This window comes from Sinohyriopsis cumingii, chromosome 3, assembly GCF_028554795.1.
Source record: "Sinohyriopsis cumingii isolate HCF-2022 chromosome 3, ASM2855479v2, whole genome shotgun sequence".
NCBI lineage: Eukaryota > Metazoa > Mollusca > Bivalvia > Unionida > Unionidae > Sinohyriopsis > Sinohyriopsis cumingii.
Window position 1 is genome coordinate 79,192,922 of NC_142963.1, and position 26,231 is coordinate 79,219,152.

Below are 26,231 nucleotides of genomic sequence, written 5' to 3' on the forward strand. Positions count from 1 at the left end.
TTACAACTTAATGAATCTGGTAATATATGCAATTCAGTTCTTACAATTACAGATACAGTCAAACCTATCAATAGCAGTTACCCAACGGAAATAGCCACACTGGTCTTTGTACACAGGTGACCTATAAGCAAATTCACATTTCAAATTGGTTTTGGGTTTTTGAACAGATATCATGCACCAAAAACAATTATCCTTATAATTAGCAGTAGCAGTAGTGGTAGTAATAATAATAATAATGATAATAATAATAATAATAATGATAACTAATACAATATTATTATTATTATTAATAATATTTGATCAACAGATTTAGTTTAGCAATATCATTAAATACATGTATGTTGTTCTCTACCAAATTCATGTTCCACACAAGATTACGGTATCCTGCTCACTTTAATCTAGCCTATAAATTAAATCATCACTGCCTCTTTAAAAAGGTCACTGATCCGAGTTTGTTTTGTGACAAAACACCAATGCCATTATTGTATAAATTTACAGTTTATGCATAACTGTGAAATGAAAACAGGACGCTTTGTTCAGCTAGCTTGAATAATTGTACTCAGAAACAGCTGTGCAAACATAAAAAAATGTCTGGATTAACCTGTTGCTCAACTTGTGTAGATCAAAAGACAGTCTGTGTGTGTGAAAGGCTTGTAATGAAAATTAGGGAATGAAACAAGCTTTATGTAGCTATTGTTAGGGAAACATAAATTGGAACTTTTCTTGCCATTTATATACAGACAAGTTTCAGAAATACTAAAAGACCTCTGACCCCAATGAAAAGAGATGTAACTGGTATCTCCTCAGATATTCACTTTTAGGATCAGAGATAGCTTTAGTTAAGGCAGGTAAAATTAGATATTGAATTATACATGTTACATGACTCATTTTCCCACAATCCAACAAACAAGTTGCTTAGACCCTCTCCCCTAATGAAAAAAACATCTCAGTGTTACGATTTGATGCATTTGAGTTACACTGACAATGTGACTGGAGTATGGCAAGTGCAAGTGAGATGTTTACATATTGATTCATGTGATATGCCTTGAGATAAAAGTTTAGTTTGTATAAACTGAGCAGCAGCTGTCATTTTGCTTCAGAGAGAAACCATTACTTGGTACAGAAACACCTGTCTACTGACCACAGAAAGCAAAAGATCATTATATACATGATTTTAATATAGGAAATTTGATGGGAAAAATTAGAATGGCCATTGAGAACATATGGTCACTGTATAAATCCACTGTTGTGATAAGTTTGACTAGTTTTAAAAAATTATAGGAAAGTAAATAAAGATCAGAACTATATCTTCACCATTGCTTGCAACTATGGACAAAGAGCACACAAATATATAATTGAAATATGATCAGGAGAATCTAGAAACCATGTAGGTTTACATGCATACACCAAAATCTATTATTTTGGAGATTTTCAAACCAACATTTAATATTAACTCTCAAGCAAATTTGGCTGCATATGATTATCAGTTAGTCTTTATGTGGCCATCTGGCTAAATTTAGAGACCTGGACAGTGTGCACTGAAAGTTGTTCCTTTCTGATGTTTTGAACCAATAATTTCAAACTTTTTGAGTCACATGATATGGTTTCAAACAGTCCAAATGTTGGTTAGAAAAGCTTGTAACTAAATGTAATTATATGGGGGTTATTGTATGTATTGTAAATCTATACAGTCTATTTGACAACGGCATACAGATGTCTTATATTTGATTATGCTTCTGATGTTAGGATCAATTAAAATTAATTGCGTTTTATTGTATTTTTATATATTGAGACAGCATGTATAGTTGGTGTACATCTGCATTAGACCATTAATTATTTCAGCCATAAGAACTCTTAACTGCAAATCAGTTTTGCTTGCAGAGAACTTCCACATAAGTATCTTTTCACAGGGCAAATTCTGGATCCACATGGGATTTGTAGATGTGAAGAGAAAATGGCTGTATCCAGAGGAAGCTTTGTTTCTCATGGAAACTGTAAGTCACCAAATGTTTGAATGAAGAATAAGAGAAATAATAATAATAGCAATGACAGAAATAAGAATAAATGACTAATTATTATCTTCATTACTGTCATGATATGGCTCTGTGATTCCATGAGAGAATGAAGCCTGGTTGTTACGAATCCAAAAGATTTAGTAGTAGTGGTGATGATATACACTGTTAACCATGTCTGCCTGTCTGCCCTGTCCCATCATGTCTATTCCACAGTGATAAATTTCTTTCCAATTAAAAACATACGAAGAACTTACTGTATATATTTACAAGGTGAGTCAAACTACTGACAACAATGATCCAATCAGCCATAGCATTATGTGCCTGTAGAGCAGAGTCTGTGTTGTCTGTTCTATTGATTACTCCTAATAAACTGTACAGACACAGATCTGCTGGTGTATTCTGTGATGGCAGATCTGGAACTGTTAAGTTTGTAGTAGGACTCAACTTATAAACAAGTATATATGGTAATAGATGGAAAACAAGTTTGGTATGAAAATTTATAATGAAAATTCCATATTTTTATTCAAATATGGTATGATTATTTATATGAAAAAGATTTAGATCAGAATCTGTATTGAACATTTTGAAACAAAATTTTAGTTATGCAGGGAATGATCCATTGGTGTAACTTGGGCCAAAATTACCAGTTACCAGAGAGGTGAAAAAGCAGTGTATGTGAAGAGAAAATAGACTCATTCAATTACTACACATAAATAGTATTAGTAAAAGCTGTGTACGAGAAGAGAAAATTGATTCATTCAATGACCACACACACATTAATAAGAAGGAGGTGAATTGTGGCAGGAAAACAGCAACAAAGATCACCCAAAGGAACTGATATGTATCCCAACATCAGGGGAAACTCATTTACATTGATACAGCTGGATATTGTAAACAAATCATCCCAGAGGACAGGAACTAAATGTTGAGTAATATTTCAAACTCTCGAAAATGAAGCCCAGATGTAATGTAGTAGTAAAATAATTACAAATATAGAAATTCTACAGTTAAGTAATGAAATTATAGTTTAAATTATCTTAAAATTAGTAATTAGTGAAATTGTTAATGCGATAAAATTAATTCAAGAATAGTCACTAAATAAATTACAAACAGAAACTGAAATAAATAATTAAAGTGGACACCCATGTCTTGCTATAAATCTTTCAAGTCTGGCTGTTGTGCCGCTGTACATAACCAGTGAATTTGGTTTTCAGATGCTCCGTAGTTTTGTTGCTTGTGCACCAGCTTGCTGGTTTCCAATTTGATCTTTAAAGGGACTTAAATACCATATTGTTGGAATTTAGCAGGAAAAACATTGAAAATAGGAAGACTGTTGGACACGTGTTGAATATTGGAGACTTGGAAAACTGTTGGAAAACCCCAACTCATCTTTAAACTAGAAATCTATGTAAAAAGGATAATTATTTATAACTAAACATATATTTGGTGAAATTAGTGTCAGAGAAAAAATGTATCCAAACTCCATGGCTGAACTGCAGTTTTGTAACTCATTTTGCCCTCTATACAGGTATACTATACTGGACCTATCATATGTGCATGATCATTGAGCTATAAACAGCAGTGGCAATGACCTATGAAAGCCTCACACAGCCATGAATTAAAATGAAGCCCAGCATTTTGTATAAATTTGTGACATCTACTAAATGTCATCCAGAGCAATCAAATATTATCTTGGCAATTACCATTATTAGTCTTCACTGTATTTTTTTTTTTCCATCAGAAAAATGAACATACTAAAGGAAATCTCGTGCTTGGTATAGTAATTGTGGTTATCTTACACATCATATCATAGTGTTTGGTAAATAGTCATCAGTTAGCATAAAGACTAGAAAAATTCATCAGTTTAAATAATACCCAGTTACAATTTCTTTTTTATGTGTAACTTTTGAATGAATAAAAATGAAATCATTCTCCATCTAATCAAGTAGCAAACACACAGATATAGCGGCATCAATTAAAGCATCAACAACTAAAATTATTATTATTATTTTTATTATTATTATTATTATTATTATTAAAAACTACAGCACATGACCTTGATGTTATTGTCAAAATCATTATATCTCCACAATGGTCCTTCACTTCTCACAGTTCTGTCTGGCAGGAGATATGGTCTCTGGTCATCACAGCTTGTAATTTTGCCTATGATTGTTGAACAAAATTTTCATTGGCATAATATTTGATGGGGCATTTCATGTCATTTGAATGGATTTTTAAATAAAAATTGTTTTCTCCAGAGTGTACTGGAGGTGTGGTACAGAGGTCTTCCCATCAGTCTCCAGCAGGCCTATACATTCTTCCTGGTTGGTTCTTTGAGTTTGGAGCAGTATCAGGTGTATTCACATCTACGTAGGATTGGTTATGTTGTCCTCAGGCATCAGGGGAGGTAACTGCACTTAACATCATTATTGTTTCTCTCTCACTTTTATAATATAGGAGACACAAGAACTTTTGCACAGCTATTCATTTCTTCTGTAGTTGACATCAGTATCAACTGGTAGTCATAATTTAAATGTTAATGTTATCCATGTACAAAGGGATGTAACTAGTTAAAATGTCATTGCAAATGGTATTATCCCATTTTATTGGTAGTATTAGAGGTAGAAGAGTTTTCAAATTGTTCTGGAGTTGGCATCAATGCAGTAAGCATAGCTGCCAACCCTCACGAATTTGGTGTGAATTTCACGACTTTTTCAGCGATTCACGGATTCACGCCGTAAGCCAAAAATTCACGAATTTTCCAATCCTCAATTATTTTAAATCTTTAATAAAATAACCGATTTCCCGTTAAGCGCTAGTCGTGATATTCGCAGTTGCCGAAACGGTTCGGTACTGCTGGTCACGATATTAGTAGATCTACAGCCGATTAGTACAGTTTGCCCGGTAACAAGCATTTTAGCCTATTTTAATCTATATGTATAAGAGTAGTTTTACAAATGCCTTTGAAAGAAACTGGGGCCTAACAAAAAATTTGCTCCGTGCATGCGTCAAAACACTGATTTGAGTTACCGTTCAGCATCACATATAAGATCTTGAAAATGTCTTCACCACCAAGGAAAAAGAAATGTATTACTCAAAAAGTGATGTTTAATTTGGAATATATAAAAAATTGGCCGTGCATTCTGCCGTTAAACATTGATATTCATTCATGCTTTTTGCACTCAGTGTACCTTCGCAGAGACGATGTGTGGTAGCTAGATGTGAGGAAGAATGTCGGTTGCAAAAACTCGTAGAAGTTGGGAAAATTAAGAATTCGCAGATTTCAGCTCTGGAATATTTTAAACCATTGGCGGAAGACCTGCAGGCTACCAATGCTGAAGCATTATTTGTGAGTTTTCTTGTCGAACACAGTCTATCTTTTAACCTTTATCAGCTGGAGACCATGCTAAACATTTGTTCTGACAAATCATCAAATGTTCCCGGACTCGAAAATCGCTTCCAAATTTTCCTGTGGAAGAACCAAAAATGCTGCACCTCCTGTGCATTCCTCACAGCAACAGTGACAGCGAAAGAGTATTTTCTTTAGTGAGGAAAAATAAGATAGACTTTAGGGCCTCCCTAGCTGCAGAAAATTTTTCAGCAACTTCAGTCCCCAAGATCAACCAGCAGGCAAGAAATCGGAACTGTTAGAAAACAAATTTACGATCAAGCAGTTGAGGAAGTTCAAGTCTGCCACGGTATCATGTCTTGATAAATATTTCTGCATATATGTAGTGTTTTATTTTTATTTTTCGAACTTGATATAGTGTAGTATTGACGGTCGGTGTGGATGGAGTGGTCAGAGTGGATGGAGTTATTTTCATGGTATTTTTCACGAATTCATGTCCAAATTCACGACTTTTTATCCCTATTTTCACTAATTGTGAGCCTGGAAGGTTGGCAGCTATGAGTAAGTATGGTGTAATTTAAAAGTTATTGTTATCTAGGCACAAAGGTATGTTTCTTCAGTTGCAGACCATCCTGTTGCCTTTTATCACTTTATTTGGTCAATATAATGTGTAGAAGAACTTTTATTATTCATCCAGAGCTGGTATCACTGTCATTGGCATGTAACATAATCAACCTTTCTTCGAGGGAGTGTTGGTTGAGTAGAATGCTGAACAAACTGTTCTCTACTCAATTTCACCCTTACATGTCAAGGTCAATAACTTATGTACTACAGGACACTGAATGAAAAATAATTCAGAATAAAAAGAATATTGTCATAAACAAGGGCTGACTAGGAGGTTATAAGTTATTTTTATTTGAAGCTGAATTAGAGTTTAAGAATGCCTGTATAATTCAGTGGCATGTCAGTTTCATGACAATAGAAAAAGGCCAGGCCCCAGTATTGTTAAAACTCTTTGATTGGAAAACCTAAACTCAGACTGAAACCTACAAAATATATAGTTAAACTGTTTCAATATCATTGAACTTTGTCTTGATACAAACAATCATTTATCATATACAAATATAACTAGGAGTAAAATTATTAATGATAAAATAGGTTTGAAATTTAAGAATCGGTAAAGTTTAGCACCTAGTCAGTTTCATTACTAAAGGACGTAGACTTGTTGCATTGTAGTCAACAGTGATATCATTTGAAAGAATTGTTTTTTTGACATTAAATTCCTCAAAATCACAGATATTTCAGCATGAAAACACTTTCTCTCACTTAATTCTTTTCAGACTGAACTTTACTAGATATGAAAAGCAACTTGGTCTGGACAAGTATGCTAATAAAAAGAAGAGGAAAAGAAAACAAAAAGAAAAGCAAGAGAATCCTTCTGATAAAAAATCAGGGGAACAAACTTCATCAGAAATGTATATTCCAACTAAGTTAGAGGAAGCTGATACAACAGCTGAGAATTTTGATGTGTCTGCAAGAAAGAAAACCAAATTCTTGACTGATTTGCCATGTGCCAAAGACCAAAGCACAGGGACTAGTGTTACCATGGATGCAAGTGTTACTGTGGATATAGATGTTACCATGGAAACAAATGGAAGCAAATACAAATGTTTACAGAATGATAAGGAAATTGATGAATCAGTTGACATCACTTCATGTAATGGCATTGGTAATAAAATGAATGAAAGCAATTCTTGTCAAAGTTTAGATGGGGAGAGTCATGATTCAGTAAATACATCACAAAATAATAATGTGTGTGATGTTGTTGGTGCTGATAGACATAAATGCTTTGAGGTAAATGAGGAATGTACTGAATCTGTTAATGTAAGCAAGGATAGAAAGGGTTTAACATCAGGTCTTGTTGATAAAAAGGAACCCATTTGTGATACATCAGCTGCAGAGGTACAATATAAGTATCCTGATGAGAATCCAAAATCACATTCCATGGAGAACTTTCTGAATCGTTTAGAAGATGGTTCCTGTGGAATCAGTAACCTTTTAGATACTCAAAGTGATAAATTAGCACCTGTCTGTGGAATGCGGAATCATCGGGGATGGTATAGAGCAGATGATTTGAACAAATGGTCCAATTTAATTTGCCACAATACGACCAATACCCAGAATCTTCAAACAGTTGAACCAGACAATTCACTAGAAGTATTTTATGGGTCAGACTTGAATCAAAACCTTCACTACAATGTAATCTTTCCAGATATAGGAGGAAAAGATATGCTTGTTTTGAGAAGGCTAGATGATGGACTTTTACCTTTAGATATAACTCTATCAGACAGCAGTTTGGTTTTTGATGTTCAGAACTATCACAAAAGAAAATCAAAGAATAGAGACTCAAGAAAGGAACAAAACATTCCCTATTTATATGAGCTTGACTTTTCCTATGCTGAGTTCATGCGGGCAAAGTTCAGAGGTCAGGCCCAGAATTGGAAAGAGTACAGGGAGTGTGTTAAGAGAGAGGAAGTTGATGCTTCAGGATCCACTCCAGTACAGTATCTCTGGCAGAAGAGTGAAGAGGTTGTGCCTCTTGTCAGGCCAGAGGAAGCCGTGTCTACTGGTAGGTAATATTTGCCCAGTGTTAGAAAAATAGACATTTGTATTTGATATGGGATAGACTTTCAGTGCAGAATTTATGGACAGAAACAGGCTGATCTCACTTGTTTTGATGCTTCTTGCAAAAAACTGTGTTATATCAAGCTTGCATGAAATGCCCAACCATTTCCCATCATGAATGCTACAGAATCTAAATAATGACTTTTCTTCAGATTCATAAAATAATTGCCAACAATAGGCAAAAAGGTGTGCTAAACTAGTTACATTATAGGTTCTTATTATATGCTCATTGTTTTTGTCCCTTAATTTTGCATTGTCAGAATCATTCAGTATTTTATGATATTGAACTCACGTGAATAAAAGAACTACTTTCCATTGTAAATAAACAATGGACGCAGATGCCAGCACTTTTGATTTATTTTATTTGTCTGTGGATGAAGTAAACGAACTGAATGAACTAAAGCAGATGTTTCGTGGACTGCCACATACCAGCTGCTTTGGCACATTCCACATTAACTTTTTTGATACAGTGTTTCAGATTTAGGCAAGCTATACACGCCAGAAAGGGCCCTTACAAATAACATCCAAGTGACAAGGCATAAACTGTCTTCTTTAGCTGGTAATAAGAATGGCAAACAAATATACTTTAACATTCTTAATTTTCTGAAAATGTACTTTCTTAGTTATGGGCCCTGAGTGGCAGAGTGGTCTAAAGCGCTCAACGTTACGGATCACTGCCATCTCACCTCTGTCAGTTTGGGTTTGAGTCATTGGTTCGGCCTATGTTGGTATGTGAGAAAGCTTGCCAGTAGCTTCTCTTGGGTCGGTGGTTCTTTCCGGGGGTTTCCAGTGTTCTTCTTCCACCATTAATACTGTCCGCCATGTATAACTTATCTTGTACTGAAAAATGGCGTTAAACCCTACAACAACAACTTTCTTAGTTGTGTAAATCCAAATTACATGAGTCATGTCATAGGTTATCAAGCCTGGTTACGCATTTCGAAATTGTACTGTAATTTCGACTATATTCCAAGTGCAATTACATACTCCTTACTGCATTCAAAATGAAATAAACATTATATTCCATAGTGTCTTTTTGATCATTGCAATTGAAAGTCTTCATATTTTTCCCACATTAGGATTTCAAACATTCAATGCAGAACAGCAAAACACTTGCAGATGTCAACAGTATGCTGCTCCGTCGCCAGTGAATGTACTTCATGTAGAATTGGCACAAAAATCCATCCCATAATCTCCTTTCTGGTTATTTGAAAATAAGAATATACAACACAGTATAATATTTACACGATTTTGGAACACTCTGATGGCCTAGTGGTTAGAGCATCCGCCTCGGATGCTGGAGGTCATGGGTTCGATCCCCAGCCAAGTCATACCAAAGACATACAAAAATGGTATTAACAGCTGCCTCGCTTGGCTCTCAACATTAAGAGGTTAGTGCTAGGAGTGATCAGCATGGTGTCTGGATAATGTGACTGGGTGGGACATCATGCTACATGTCTGCAGCATGATGCCCCAGTGCTAGACATCACTATAAACTGTCACACTGCAGACATCATAGCGATATGATTGAAACATTGTTAAAGCTATGTTAAAAATCCAAGTCACACACACACACATACATGATTTTGATGCAAAGTGCAGTGGATAACTAACATATTTAATATATATATATATATATATATATATATATATATATATATATATATATATATATATATATATATATATATATATATATATATATGTATATATATATATATATATATATATATATATATATATATATATATAAATTGGGACATGATAAAATAATTAATTTTTTCTGTCCCATATGCCCAGACTTAGGAAATGAAATAAATTGTTTCCAATTTGCATACCTTCCCCCCTCCCCCAACTTCATGCTACAATAAAATAGATAAATAAAGCAGTTATTTGATAATAAAATGAAAGAAACTAACCTTTTACTGTTATCATTTATTCACATTTTTGTTCATGAACAATTTATTAAAGACAAAAATATATCCTTGAACTCCATATATCTGGTATATGTATGCATAGTTTGTATCACTTTAGTCGGCTGACTCAATACATTGGTCATTGATGTAAATATCAAGAAATGAATTTTATTTGTTGTCCACAAGGGTTTGACTGTCATCAGACTGAAAATTGGATCATCAAAATCACAAATGACACGGTGTAATATGTTAAATAACCAAGAGTGTATTATATTCAGGTTAACAGTATCTCACCAATAAAAATCATTAGCAGAAAATATATTCACTGTGAGTGCAATTGACAATATATTCGCTGTGAATGCAAATGACAATCATTTTGCTTGCATGGGTTCTAAAAAGTACTCTATTAATTCCGTGTATACTATTTACCCTGCAAACATCAGTGCTCATTTGTATCAGTTATGATTACAGATAGAAAGCAAACGGAAGCCCAGGTGTTGAATAAATACACCTGGTAGCTAGCAATAAAACACATTGTTTGAACATACCGGCAGGATATAAAGTACAAAGGTTATTTTATTACAAAACTGAGCTGACCCCAGAAGGCAACTTTGGATTCTTTTAAGTGTGCCCATTTTTATTTTTGAAATACAAAGTTGGCCGACATAGGGAAACCAACTTTGGTTCCTTTTTGCCATTATTCTCAAGAATTTTGAATTTTTTTTTGAAAAAATGGAATAGTTTTTAAAGTGATACAATCTAGTCCTTTATGCATGGACATTGAGGACCCAGCACCTCCCAGAAGATTTGGAGGAGGAAAAAAACTCATTCACTGAATTTGTGAAGGACAGAAGAGAAGATGATTTTGCAGACAATATGATCATTAACATGGATGAAACTCCAGCAAACTTTGATCTCATTCCTGGACAGACTACCAGTAGGAAAGAGGTTAAAAGTGAAAATTCACATGACTTGTGCAGATAAAAATTATCTAACTTTGGTCTTTGCAGTTTCCACAGTAGGATATGTTACCTCCAATGATACTTTTTCATGACATGAGAGTGCTGAAAATATTCATGTACCAAAAGGATCGATCATAACTGTGCAGGAAAATGGTTGAGTTGATGAGATCATGTTGTCATGGATTAAACAGTTCTGTCTCAAGTACATAGTTTGATATGTTTTAAAAACAAAATTAAAGTTTTAGTGAATTTTCAGACATGTAATTTTTAAATTATTTAAAAGGTGTCCCACAACTTATGACTAAAAAGAAAATGATGTGTCCCAGAACATGCAGTGCACACTAAAAATTACTTTAAAAATTAATTTATGGTGTTCAGTAAATAAGATGTTCCAGTATATACAGTAAATACTGTGCTCTTGGGTGACAGCATATTTATGAGTGTATTAGAAATGTATTCAACAACCTTGGGAATACAGACTTTAATGGGTTTTTTCTCAGTCAACCCTGATTCATTAAATTCTACATTACATTCAACTATTAAATGTGTACTGAACTTCCAGAAATGTGTATTGAACTTCAAGAAATGTGTATTAAATGTGTATTCAACTACCAGAAATGTGTATTAAATGTGTATTCAGTTACCAGAATGTATATGGGCCCCGAGTGGCCGAGTGGTCTAAAGCGCTTTCCATTACGGATCACTGCCATCTCACCTCTGTCTGTGTGGGTTCGAGTCTCGTATTCGGCTAATGTGGGTAAGTTAGAAAGCTTGCCAGTAGCTTCTCGTGGGTCGGTGGTTCTTTCCGGGGTTTTCCCGGGTTCTTCCTCCACCATTAATACTGGCCGCTATGTATAGCCTATCATGTGCTGAAAAATGGCGTTAAACCCTACAACAACTACAACAACAACAACCAGAATGTGTATTAAATGTGTATTCAACTTCCAGAAATTTTCTTTGCAATGGACATATATACACAAATGTAAATATCTGTAAAGCTATAAAAGAGGCCCAAGTATGCCTTGTATTGCTTACCTGTCTTTACATCTCAGTTACACATTCATGGTTATATAGTACTGTAACAACACAACTCTTTGTAAACTATCTCTCACACTTGAAATGATAAAGATCTGCTATTTTTCTATGGTCTAATTTCCAAACATGAAGGCATAATTATCATCATAGACTCATGCACATATAAGAGGCCCAAGTATGCCTTGTATTGCTTAAGCTTGGCTCATTGATTCTTAAAGATTCTAATATCAGTGTCATCATCTCTGTGAACTTTATATATTTCAGCTGCAGTTTTACAGAAGTTACAGATAATCCAGGAGGTTGATTTGACCAAGATGTGTAAATGGTAATGCAGTATTTATGTAGTATCAGAATTATTGTTTGGGTTGTAAATGGCATGATGTAAGTAAATGTCACTTTTCTGATGACAGTAGTGTTCTCATGGGCAGTGTATTCAGCTGCAACTTTAGTAGAATATGAATGTGTCTGTCAAGTGTATACCCTGTATGCAAGGAGTCACTGTTTGATTTAGGTAAGTTGTTGTTGTTGTTGTTGTAGGGTTTAATTCCATTGTGCAGCACAAGATAGGCTATACATGGCGGCTAGTATAACTGGTGGAGGAAGAACCCTGGAAAACCCCGAAAAGAACCACCGACCCATGAAAAGCCACTGGCAGGCTTTCTCACGTACCAACGTTAGCCGAACCTGAGACTCGAACTCACGCAAACAGAGGTGAGATGGCAGTGATCTGTAATGGTGAGCGCTTTAGACCACTCGGCCATTCAGGGCCTCGATTTAGGTAAGAAAAATCAGAATATTATATGCCGGCAAGAGACTGTGGACCATGAAACTTAAATGGTCACTACTGGTATGCTTGAATGACAGCTTAAGGTAAGGGGAGACTAGTTAGGAAACAACCTGATTGACTGCTGACTACAGAAGGCAGGTGACTGTCATATACAGGGCATTTATAAAGGAAATTTGCTGCATGGAAAATTATAATGGCCATTGTGGCCAAGTTACTATTATGACAGATTTGCACAAACCACATTTCATTGAAAATCTTCATTTGCACGGTGGACCTTAATCCATGCTGTCTCCATTATGGACAGGACATAGTGGTCATCATGGATTCTCCATGTGGTGGCTTGTAGTGGCCGGTTAAATTTTTAGCAGCCCAATAAGAAAGTTGCAGCAATATTATTATGTAATAGTAGACATCGACTACATGGTATGGAACATACTTATCAGCTCAGCTGTAGCACACAATGCTGTTTAATATTCAAAGACTTACTCACTAAAATATATTCATCAATGTGTATTGCAAGAGATGAATGATAAGTAACCAAGCAGTGGATGCTGAGACTATTTATGTACTTCACAAAATATGCAAAGTTTAATTATAGTAATTTTAGAGAAAAGCGAGAGGTTATGTTATTAAATAAACAAAAAGGAAAAAGGAATCACATGCAAGTATTATCAGGTTTTTATCTGTTTTTAATATAAAAAATGCAAGAATTGCTGTGATTTATTTTTTTAATCTCCCTTTCCTAAAATTTTTTCTTAACATGTTCCCACACAATAAAATACACACAGTACTATCCATCAATCATATCATATTTTTCAGTTCTGTCAAAATGCATACTAATATGCAAACTTAGTTATGAAATGAGTAAATGGGTATCAGTGGTAGTTGTTCCTGCTGTACAATAAAAATAGCCCCCAGTTTTGTACATAATATTAGCACGATTACCGTAGTTTTATAAAACAGGATGTAAGTCATACCTATGAACTTTTCAAAAGCCAAGTAGGCTGAATAAAAAAAATAGAGATTGTTACCTAAAATTGAGAGGAATTTCTTGGCATTTTTAAAGCCTTGTTTTCGCTAAATATTGATCAATTTTCCTGGTCCAGTATGCGTGAAATTCGTAAAAAGACTCACCGTTTCTCACTGTGATGTGCCCTATTTTCTCCTAGGACATGCCCGATTTTCATATTCTGGTCAGCTGTGGTCAAACTGCACAATAGCTAAAGATTAGTCTTAAATAAACAAGCAAGAAAGCCAGCACAACTAATTAAAAGTTAATACTTATCCATGCAGCTATTTTGTGGAAACGATTTGCCCTCCGTTGTAATTCAAAGAAACCACATTCTACACTATTGTGTGTTATGCAAGCACCAGCAATTGATTGGCAAATAAAGGATTCCCAGTTTTGTTGAATAAAGGTACCAAAATAGCCAACCTCATGGTATCGTACATATGGCAACTATTTTCCCCTCCTTGTATATCTGACCTTATTCCCTTATTGTCAACTCATAAGTCATTTAGTATTGTTTATTATAAAACATGTATTCTGAATTAGTTTTTTGAGGACACATTTCCTGCATGGTATGGATTCTCTTTCCTTCTTTAATTTAACGATGGTAATTAACATTGATATACATGGTATAAAAGTGCCAGGTGTTCACTCGTGTAAGTTTCTTTCGTGGGAATGGCGCTATAGCATATGGAGTTACAGCAATCGTAGTGATTATTCTTGGGATTGAAATTAATTGTGTCTGATTTTATTGTTGTGGTTTTTTTTTGTTCTGGTTTATTTTATTTTTTTGTATTATTGTAGAGGTAAAAAAAAACATTAATTTACATGAATAATGTTTAAATGTAACATTCTATTTAGTGAAAAAGCAAATTCTTTATAGTAAAGTAATTATTTCATGACAATAATTCACAGGTGATACAACAGAACATGTAGGACTTTTCTTGTTTAGAAGAAATGAAAATCGAAGACATGTAATAACAGGGAGCTCTCTGCAAAAGTCAGAAGATATTATGAAATAGAGAGGTAGGCATGGAGCAACCCCAAAACTAAAGTTTTTTTTTCCCTCCCAGCATGAAAGTTGACAGGTATGGTGTAAGGTTGCTTATAAGCAAACTACAACTCAGCTTTTACGGTATTAGCATAATTTTTGAAGCATTATTTTCAAAACTTTATTATTGTATTTTGGAGATATCATTAAAGTATAGCGCAACGGTGCCCATGATTCGACTCCAAGGGATGTACTTAATTCAGCGCATAATAAAACCTACAGTGTACATGCGGTGGCACCATTATGTAAATAAGTTCAGTAGCCTAATTGCGGGCATTGAATTCAACCGTATTGTTTGTTCATTGTGTTGTCATACTGAGATTACATTTTAAATGAGTTAGGTATTTACAATTTCAAAGCAAAGTAAAAACGTAATTACCAGGGCAATGATATAAAATGTCCAGTGCAATAATGCATAAACAAACAATAACCGAGTCAAAAGGGAGAGGTAGTGTTACAGCAACTTGCGACTGCTAAATTCTTGTCATCATTAGATCAAATTATACACAAATCTAAATTGGGCAGAAACAATAAGAAAACAGAAAATTAAAAAAAATACTTTTCAAAAAAGTCTGTAGCATTTCTTTTTAATAATCATGCATGCCAACCTTGAGATAGGTATACATGTAATTTTTTTAATATAACTTTGCCTAAATAAATGCATTTAGAACTTACCTCGGGCATCTTGAGATGTCTCAGAGTTGTAGGTCGGTTTATACGCAGGTCATGCACTTTTTAGTGTTTATACCTGTTAAGTTTGTGGGTCAGCTTATACGTGAACAGGCTTATAAGCGACTATATACAGTACTACCCCCCATTCCAATTGTTTAACTTGTACAATATTACACATCAGCTGAACACACAATATCTATCAGTAATGCTTTGTAGATTACCATGTGTTTGATATGGCTATAAAATCTATCTCTAATTGTACCAATTGCTGTTAATATGTGACTTCATATTTTTAATGGCTTTAAACAGGTATCCCTAGTAGAACTGGAGGTGTATAGTTTTTGGTTTCAGAGGTTGTAAATCTCTTTTGTTTCCTTTTCATATTAGTTCTAAGGTCATTGCAAATATTGTCACTGTGTTCACTTTGTTTATTGTAGTATTGCTCACTCATGCAACTTTTGATATATCAAGTTTCTGAAACTTACAAGCTCATACATGTTAATTATGACCAGACTCAACAACAGATTGTATGAAAATAAGAAAGCACTCTATAGCAGCTTAATAACCCAAATAATTTTTAAAAAATCTTCTTAAATACAAAATGAATTTCTAAACAGCAATGTATCTATTTACTGATGTTAAATAAAGGGGTAAATTCAATTTTTTATCTAAATTTTGTCACATGAATTCCAAAATGAAGATATATCTAGCATATTAAAAAAATGCATACTCTAATTATTAATGCCTTTTTTCCATGTTGGCGATAAATAGTTACAGCTATTGTTGATATAAAATTATGGTTCATAATATCTTTCCTGTGTTTACATATAATAAACATGTTTTATTCCAAAGATGCATTTAACAAAAAAGCCTGTCGTGTAAAAGAGCTTTTGTAAACATGTCATAGATATGTGCTGTGCTCAATGCTTATGGAGGAGGATAACAATTTTATTTGTATTATATACTGCTAGAAACCATTTTTGCACAAAAATATAGGAACCAAACCACATTGCATTTTTCAGTCCATATTACAAGTCAAAACTTATTCTTTTCACACACAACAAAAACCATTTCCATTGAGAGGGTTAATGTATCTTTTGAAACAGAGATGCTAAAATATAAAAGCTGACTGGCCATTGTTAGTTTTGGTTGCTGCTTGAAGATAGATTGATGAAAAAGTGATGAATATAATTACATTTCCATGGAAATGCTTTGGTGTATGGCATGAACAACCACTGATAGAGAGCAGCCTTGAATACCACGTAGACAAATTAGCGCATTTAAAAATTATCACTAATATCTTAGTTTTAAGGCATGCAATTTTGATACAACAAATAGTTTCATTCAACATTATTTATTTTGAACCACTGAAGCACAGCATTTGCTACTGGCTGCTTGGAACTTCCATTATTCAAGTCATTTAAGATTCTGCACTGTTTGTTTATTACACCAAGGAATGTGGTGTGTAGGCTGAGAGACAGAGAGAGATGGAGGGGAGGGGATATAGCTTGAAACTAATTTACTTACTCTGATGTTTAGAAAAGAAAGAACAAAGTTTTGATGTGCATTAAGGCCATTACATTTTTTTCAAGCTTACAAATTAAATGCTTGAGATCAGTTATACACGATTCAATGAGAACTTAACATCAAATGCATTTCTCAGTCTGAATTTTTTTTCTTCTCACAAACTATGATCTGTTTAGTTCTAAGGTTTTATTTGCATTTACATGATGCATAGCGTATTGTGTGATGAAAAATGGCATTAAACCCCACAACAACAACAACATTTACATGAAATATCAAAGTGCAACATTGAACAATAGCTGGTACATGTAGGAAATGTCCTGTTTGACTGTTGTTGACTCGAGGCAGGAAAGCTGAAGTAGCAGGCATGATGGCCGACTTCAAGGTAAAAACGTCACTCATCAGCTGGTGCCTTATGATGCATGTAAATTTGTTTTTAAAAAGTAAGATGGAAAGAAACTTTGTCAGTTGAAATCATTTTTGGCTACTGATAGAATGTGTCAATCAATATAGTGTACACAATTATGTACATTTTTAAACTTGTCATATTCATAAATAATTCTGTTTTCAGAGTTTAAGAGTAAAAGTACAGAAAAAACCTTTTCATTTCATAGCTCATGTATCTTTTTTTTCTAATATATGAATATATGATGCTACATTATTCTTGAAGAATAAACTTTAGAAAGAATTATAAATATCATAATGTTCCAGTGTTCATGATTTTATATATCCAACATTCATTTGTCATCTCTTTTCTAGTTTTATATGTATTGCCGTTTTCAATAACTTCCTTAAAGTGGGTCTTGAAAATAGTCTGGAAATAAAAGAGAAACTTTGACAAATTAATTGGTAAATACCACAAGAAATTGTAACACAGTATAGTTTGTACAGTAAAGGTATGAAATTGACCCATGCAAGGGTCAGGTTTATTGTGTTGGGGTTTCTCCCATCTGTTTGTATATATAGCCTTTTTTATATACATAGTTCACCTATATATAAACACATCTATACATAAGAAACCTGTGCATGAAGGACACATGTATATAAAGAAGACTTGCACATTGACGGACAAATGTAAAGAACACATGTATATGAAGGTCATATGTATCTAAAGGAAACTGGTTCATAAAATAACACATGTTCACAAAGTACATGTATATAAATAACATACGTACATGAAGAACACCTGCATACAGAGGATACGTATACATGAATGATGTGTAAAGACGGATTCATGTAAATGAAGAACAACCTTCTTTATCATTGCGTGTCCTTTACAGACATATTTTACTGAACTTGATCCTTTATATTGTAGGCTTCATAATAAAGAGAAGATCAGTTATGATGTATACCTACCAGATCTGAAATTCAGAAAAAGCCAGCCTGGCATTCCAAACCACAGAATCTGTGTTGTCAGGTTAGTAATGTTTAAATATATCCTTGGTACTTTCAGAGAGCCAGTGGCAAAATTCACCAATTAAGCTCTAATGATCAAAATTAATATTTTACTGACAATGACAACATGGATTTGATATTGATTTCACCACTTTTAAATTCTTCTAAAAGACATTGAGTAGCTGTCTTGATTGATTCAAGTAAATAAAGATACACATGTATGTCAGCCTAGACTGGGATCTCAAATCAGAAGAGCCACACGAGAAATGGTACATTGGCTAGAGGGCCCATCACTGAAACCTTTTCACTTGCATTATTAATTAATTTACAGATTCTGAGGTGTTGTTTGCAAACTGCAGAAAATACCTCCGTGGTCTACATGTCAGACCTGCCAACTCTTATGATTTTGCTGTAAGTCTTATTAAAATTACCCATAAAATATGGACTTACTGCATACTAGCAAAAACTACCCAAAAAAATGATCGCTGCAGAAAAATCTGGATAATTGGTTCATCCGTGTTTTATTTGGATCCGGGTTTCATGTTAGAATTAGTGAAATTAGGCAGGGAACCAGACTAACTTTACAGCAACACCCAGTACTCTTTAAAATGCATCTATTTATTCATGTGAAGCATCTGCATGATCAAACTGTTGATTATAGAATTTTTTTAAATGGCATCTAGGAAGTGATGCATATTTAAGATGAAAGGGAAAATAAATTTCTAGAAAAGTGTTAATAATCAACACAGAAGAATAAAAAGGAGTACTAAGATTCTTATGAATAAAAACAGGAAAGAAAACAGTTACATTTATTGGACATCACATGCCAATTTGAGTATGTCTCATGGCTGGAGATATGATTGCCATAGTTATGAGAAATGGAAAAGAATTTCCAAGAATTATGTCCATTTGAGAGATGGCAACAAGCCATTGAGCTGCATAGGGTTTGGAACTCGAGTTTGTGCAATTGTACTATTGTACTAGTGATAAATAAAGTCTATGCATACTTCACAAACTTTTCATTTAAACATAATGTTTACCATTGATGCGTCAACTTTTAATTATGTTTTCCAGCTTTACAATAGCAGTTATTGATATTTTGTTACACCTTACTGAAGACTGGTCAATATTATGGGAAAAAATCAGCTGCCTTATTGAGACGGACTCATCAGGGTTGGCATGTCTGGCATGTTTGATACCCTTGACTTAGACTAAGTGAATCATGAACAGCCACAATATATAAAAAAATGAAATTATGATGGTGTTCAATGTATGAAGATCAAAAATTGCATTGAAAGAAGATCCACTTTAGATATATATAGGGGTTTCCCCATCTAAAAATATAGCATGACGTCAAAAAATATTGTCAAATGACGCCTCATTATGTAGTCTGAGACATGAATAGTAGGTAGACATTGAGATGCTTCATAATTAATTTCCATGGTAATAGAGGACAATTTACTGTCAATTATGATAGGATGAAATCATTTTAATACACAGTAATGTATTCTTCAAGGAGTAAAGCAGTTTTGATCTGGGATTTGTATAACAATAAATAAAGCTAGTCAGTTGTTGTGTATCTTTGATGAAAGTGGTAAACTGTATGACCAATTGACAATTGACAATTGGAATGAACTCTTTGTTAAAAAGTGGATCAGCTTGAATGCAACAATTAACAACTGCAATACTTTTAATAGCGGCAATTCCTTAAATAAAACATTCTAATATATTATTTGATAATTTTAAGTAATATTTACATTAATGTATTTATAATTATAGAAAATTAATTTGAAAATTCATATGAATGTTAATCACAAAGGCCTGAATTCTCTGTCCACCTGTGTAACTGTCTCTTGTGAATAAATAAATAAATGCATTCATACAGACAGACATATAAAAATCAAAATTTAACAAGTTTTCAAGAAGGCATATATGAAATTAGGGAATCAAATTTTTTAGTTTAAGAATGTCAGGAATTGGAAGAGAACCTCTGAGTTTAGTGTGTAGAGTCCAAGACTCTTCATGCAGATATTCTATTGAAAGTTCTGATACATTGATACATATACACTATAATAATGTTACGACAATTTATGTATTGGCAAAGTAATTCATGGAGTCCAAAGAGGTTCATTACAAATACATTTTAAAGTGAAACACTTTTGTTCCCGAAGACATTTTTGTATCTATTTTATTAAAGTCTCATTTGCAGGAGGAGGGGCATAAAATTGAATTTATCACATGACTAATGTGTTACTTATTTTACTACACCCATTTAAAAAAATTTCATGACATTATCTAAATGAAAGATGTAATGACCAAGACATCAGAATTTATTTAAAAGTCCTTTCATTATATTATTCTGCACTTTATTCAAACATTTGTATTACATTTTGTGTTCATTTCAAATGAAATTTATGAGATTCATTGAATAATTTTAATCTTTTGCTTGCCATGGCTTTCCACAAGATGCAATTCCTCAACTCACCAAGGCTTAAAAAAAACGATGGAAATGATTTGTCTCATTTCATAAACTCTGTTTTGAAATAAGCACTCATGTAAGATTAGAGGGTTTTTCAGTTAATTAATCCAATACTCCAAGGTAAAAGGACAACTGAAAATGCAACCTATTTTGACTGATACTACACTTACTGAGATAATATGTTATAAAGGAGCACACTGTTTTTCACATTCACATTGATAAAATATCACACAAAAAGTAACTTTTCCACCGGCTAAATCATGGATATGTTGCTTATTTAACATGTACCATTTATACATTGCAAACTTCGATGATTGATAGCGATGTTATTAAAACAAAGCTTTTCCAGTGCAAAAAGTTACAACTTTACAACAGCTAGGTAAAAAATTAACAGAAATGAGTATTCCCAAGTTCATATAAAACCTGTTTAAGTATGGGTAAGTTTTCATGTACCATGCTCCTTTTGCAATGGTATTTTAAATGCTGTATATATTTGTGTATAAACCCATTTGTTTATAAGCCAACCCCCCAAAAAGAATAGGTATAAACACTAAGAAGTGCGTGACCTGTGTATAAGCCAACCCAAAAGTCTGAGACAAATCACAAGATGCATGTGGTAAGTTCTAAATGCATTTATTTAGGCAAACTTAGCTTAGCAAAAATTACCTTTATAACTCTCTTGGGGTTGGCTTGTACGATTATTACATAGAAATGGCATAAATTTGTTTGAAAAGTCAAGAAATTTATTTTATTTTCTGTTTTCTTATTGTTTTTGCCTAATACAGAATTGTGCTTAACTTGATTGGATGATGACAAAAATTGAGTATTTGCAGGCTGCTGTTATACTTCCTCTCCCTTTAGACTTGATTATTGTTTGTTTATGCATTACTTTTTGCAATTGACTTTTTATATCAGTGCACCAGTAATTACATTTTTATTTTGCCTTGAAATTGTAAATACCTAAATCATTAAACTATTATCCCAGTATGACAACAATGAACAACAATAGGGTTCGATTCAATGCTTGCAATTAGGCTAGTGAGCGTATTTACATAATGGCACCACAGCATGTACATTGTAGGTTTGAGAACACTGAATGAAGTGCAACCCCTGGATTCGAATCACTGCACTAAACTTTAATGATAAATCCAAAATACAAAAATGAAGTTTCAGAAATAATGCTTCAAAAGTTATGCTAATACTGTAAAAACTGAGTTGTAGTTTGCTTTGATGTAAGTGACTTTACACCCTGTAATGGTGCTAATATTACGGAATGAATGGCAGTTATACATCAAAGTACTGATATAGTTGCTGGTCAAAATTCTCTCTTAACCCAAGCCATTTTGAGGCTTTTAATGATTAAGTGGCCTATATTGCTGTCAGGAAACAAAAGACAACTCCACCAATTATAAATAAAGGAGATGCCAAAACATCCAGTTTTCCGTTGTGTGGAAAATTATGATTTTGTTCAGCCAAAACACAAAAATAAAATAGATTGATGATGATCTTAGTTGAACTATATTCAGACTTTTAGCTTTTATTATTACCATTAATTCATAATCATGTAACAGTTATGCTGGTTGTGCCTTGCACAACTGAATGTGCATGCATTTTCATAAAGATTACCTCAGTTTGTAGCATCGCTTATATCATTGAAAAAGAGTAGCTCATGAGCACATGGATCAACGTAAATGAAACACATATTACCGACTAGGTGAAATGTTATCTGGAAGAAGTGGATTTGGTATAAAAAGAATGAATAAATCTGCATCTATTCTGTTTGGGAATAAACAAGAATTAAAGTGACGCTAGGCACGATTTGCACCATGCAAGTACTGTAGATTATAGTACAGTGTGGTCTTCTGGGTGAACTCGAACTGGCCTGTGAATTACAAAATCTTGATTTACTTTTATTTAAATAATAATGAAACAATCATAGTGGTTTATAACAGTTTAGTATGTGTTGGGACACGAAGAATGTATTTTTTCACATGCATATACGTCTTAGGACACTGGAAAAATTATTTTTTCGTGTCTCAAGATTTACAGCCATTATGGTAGTCAACAAAAAAAAAATCTTAAAATCTTTAAAGTTTAGACCTTGGCACACGGATAAGCCCACCCGCTTTTTTCCAGGATTTATCTTTTCCTAAATTATTAGGCTTATACGCAAGTATGTATGGTAGGATATGCCTTTGCAAATGGCTGTCAGTAATATTCTCTTGTACAAATGTCTGCTGGAAACATATTCTTTGCAAATAGTTACCACTAATATATCCCTTTGCAAGTGACTACCGGTAATATATCTCCCTTTGCAAATGGTTTCCAGTAATATATCTGTTTGCAAATGATGACCAGTAACATATCCCCTTCTTATAACAGATTGTCATCTTGAGTTTAAATACAGCCAATCACAGGCTATTGTTCTGATGAATTTATGTGCCTAAGATGTAAAAATCAATATTATTCTTAACTAGCTGAAAATTTGTAAATGCAAAACAGTTTTTATGTAATGAATTTGAATTTTAACTATATTTACCATAATAATTTTATAGGTCAGTAAGTTGTTTCAGCAAACTCAGCAGGTACACCACTTTCTTGAATATTTCCACAAAGTGCAAAATTTGTTTGCTTTTTTAGAACTGGCATTTTGTGGATATCTTAGGAAAAGCAGACATAAATGACTAAAATGGCCCAGATTGCACACTGTCACTATTTGATGTATATATAAAACCTGTATTTTATTCTTTTATACATTATGAGACCTTATGATGTATATATAACATATATATTCACCTATAAGGGGAGTCCAACAGCAAACTTCACAAACACATTATCTGCCATCACATAATGGGACGGCTGACCAGATCTATGTTGTTTACAATATGACCCGACTTATAAGTGAATAAGTACGTAATTTCTGTTTTATTCCTTCACCTGATAAGTTTTTTCATACATATACACAATCACTAAAGAGCATTTCTGAATTCCAACAGTATATAATAGATATTGAAAAATGTCATTTTAAATCTTGGTCAAATGGAAAAGTGCTCAAAAAACCTTTTTCTTGTTCTTTTTAGGAGACAAAATGACTTTAAACTAAAACTTTAAAAATGTGTGAATATATTTAGAGTCAGGCAGGTGTCAATGGAATATAAACAATTCTATATATTTTCAGGAGTACTGATCCCCCTCCATCAATATCTGAGGTGTCAGCTTTATATGGTTATCTTGATGATGACATTCCCATCCACTGGGCAGTTGTTGATAATGGAGAGATAGCATTCTATGAGTTCTCACCTATCTCCTTACCTGTGGACATCACTGTAGGCTGAGGGTAGTGATACAGTAACTGCCATTGAGGAGTCATGATTGTGAAGTTTAATGCCTGGGCAATCCTGTTCTGCCCTCAGTTGCCCCACTCGGTGCTCCTTAAACAGGATAGCCCTATGCCAGGGTCCTGTCTGAATCTTACATGTGCCCCTTTCTTCAGGACTCAGCCAAGACAAGGCCTTTTAATTATAAGATATAGTAAAGTTATCCAATTTTTAAATAGGGTAAGTGCTTATTAAAGACTACTTGCTGTCAACTTGAGAAACATTTATTTCTGGAGCACTAGCTCGGCATAGCCATACATTTTTAACAGTATCCTCTGGATGGTCGACTTGACATGGAGAGGTGTCTCTTATCCACAGCCAGTCATTTGTGTGAATTAATCAAAGGTATTGATAAGCATCAGCCTCAGTTGCCACTTGTGAGATTAGGTAGACTTTTAATGTAATGTATGCTGCATATGTCAGAAATTAAAAAAGGAAATATTGTTGATAAATAAATAAATAAACAAATCTCTTAAGTACTGATTATTTGTGAACAAAGCCCATATCTGCTCTACTTCTTCAACTTTATTGCTATATCATATTATATTGTATTTTGATGTTTTTTTGTTTAATTATTGGCATTATTGTGCCTCACAGCAAATATGTTCAAGCTATTTAGTATTATTCTTGTCTGTGTGTCTCAGGACTAAGGGCCTGTTGTATTATTCTTGTGCCCTACAACTTGGGGCCTATTGTTTAACTTTTGTCCATATGTCCATGGGCAAAGAGCATATTGTATTTCTCTTGTCTGTGTGTCCTAGAGCTAGGGGCACGGAGTATTGCTTTTGAGTTCTAGGGCTTGGGGCATATTATTATGCTTTTGTCCTATATTCCAGGGCTAGATGTATATAGTATTACTCATTTTTGTGTGCCCCAGAGCTAAGAGCATATTGTATTGCTGTTTTCCATGTGTCCCAGGGCTAGGGGCATTTTGTTTTACTCTTGTCTCTGTGCTCCAGGACTCAGGACATTTTGTATTACTTTTGACCATCTGAACCACGTTGCAGGGAATATTATATTACTCATGTCCTTATGTCCCTAAGCTAGGGGAATATTGTATTTTCTTGTTCATGTGTCCCAGGACTAGGAGAATATTGTATTGCTCTTGTTCATGGGTCCCAAGACTAGGGGACTATTTTATTGCTCTTGTCCATGTGTCCCAGGGCTAGGAGAATATAGCATTGCCCTTGTTCTTGTCTCTCAAGGCAAATACAATACTTTATTGCTCTTGTTCATGGTCCCAGGGCTTAGATAATATTGTATTGCTCTTGTCCATGTGTCCCAGGGCTAGGAGAATACAGTATTGCTCTTGTTCATGTGTCCCAGGGCAAATACAATATTGTATTGCTCTTGCCCATGTGTCTCATGGCTCATAATTCAGATTTCTTGCTAGTGATTCACAGGTTTACCATGATACATTTCTTTACGGTTCCTGCATAAATTCACTTTTCTGTGGACTCACATATTTACCTTCTGCAGTGTCTCTTCCATAGTGACATGTTCTGTCCTATAATGTTGAACTTATGGTCAATCTGAAATTGACATTTAGTAATATTTGCTAATATGGTAGATGTGGAACTGTGATGTTCCTTGTTCACAATTGCAGAAATAGAACATTTTATTTATTAATACTGACATTAAACAGAATGCAGTTTCAAATGACAAGTAAATAAGCCAGTGTTAAGTGATGGGGTGAACATATGAAGAAAACAAACCAGCCCTTTTTCCACAGGATTGGCAGTCAGCTTGTTCTACCACATGTTTAAATAATCACCATACCTCAGGCATTCATTATACTAACATCCAGTGCAGGGTCTTGGCAGGCCATCAGTTAACTCATTCAGCAGATCAATTAACTATTAAAATTATTAATATCCAGTGCTGTACCAAATAAAATATGTGCACATGCTATGATTAAGTCAGACATAAATTTACTGATACAACCCATTTTTAAGGACTAAACTTTAAGTGATCA

At 33.9% G+C, this 26,231-nt stretch overlaps 1 protein-coding gene across 2 annotated transcripts in view; it reads left to right on the forward strand.

Moving 5' to 3' along the window:
* LOC149803170 (tRNA-splicing endonuclease subunit Sen54-like) overlaps positions 1–24,722 on the forward strand; it is a 36,728-nt gene extending 12,006 nt beyond the window's left edge. The window contains exons 4-9 of one of the 2 annotated variants that reach the window (XM_089952791.1): positions 1,911–1,994; positions 4,274–4,422; positions 6,705–7,993; positions 12,227–12,287; positions 18,321–18,422; positions 24,058–24,722. In XM_089952791.1, coding sequence (XP_089808917.1) covers positions 1,911–1,994; positions 4,274–4,422; positions 6,705–7,993; positions 12,227–12,287; positions 18,321–18,422; positions 24,058–24,214 — 1,842 coding nt within the window. In that variant the 3' untranslated portion in view covers positions 24,215–24,722. The remainder of the gene's footprint in view (positions 1–1,910; positions 1,995–4,273; positions 4,423–6,704; positions 7,994–12,226; positions 12,288–18,320; positions 18,423–24,057) is intronic. The other variant, XR_016420148.1, reaches the window with a different exon arrangement.
* Positions 24,723–26,231: the final 1,509 nt, after the last annotated feature.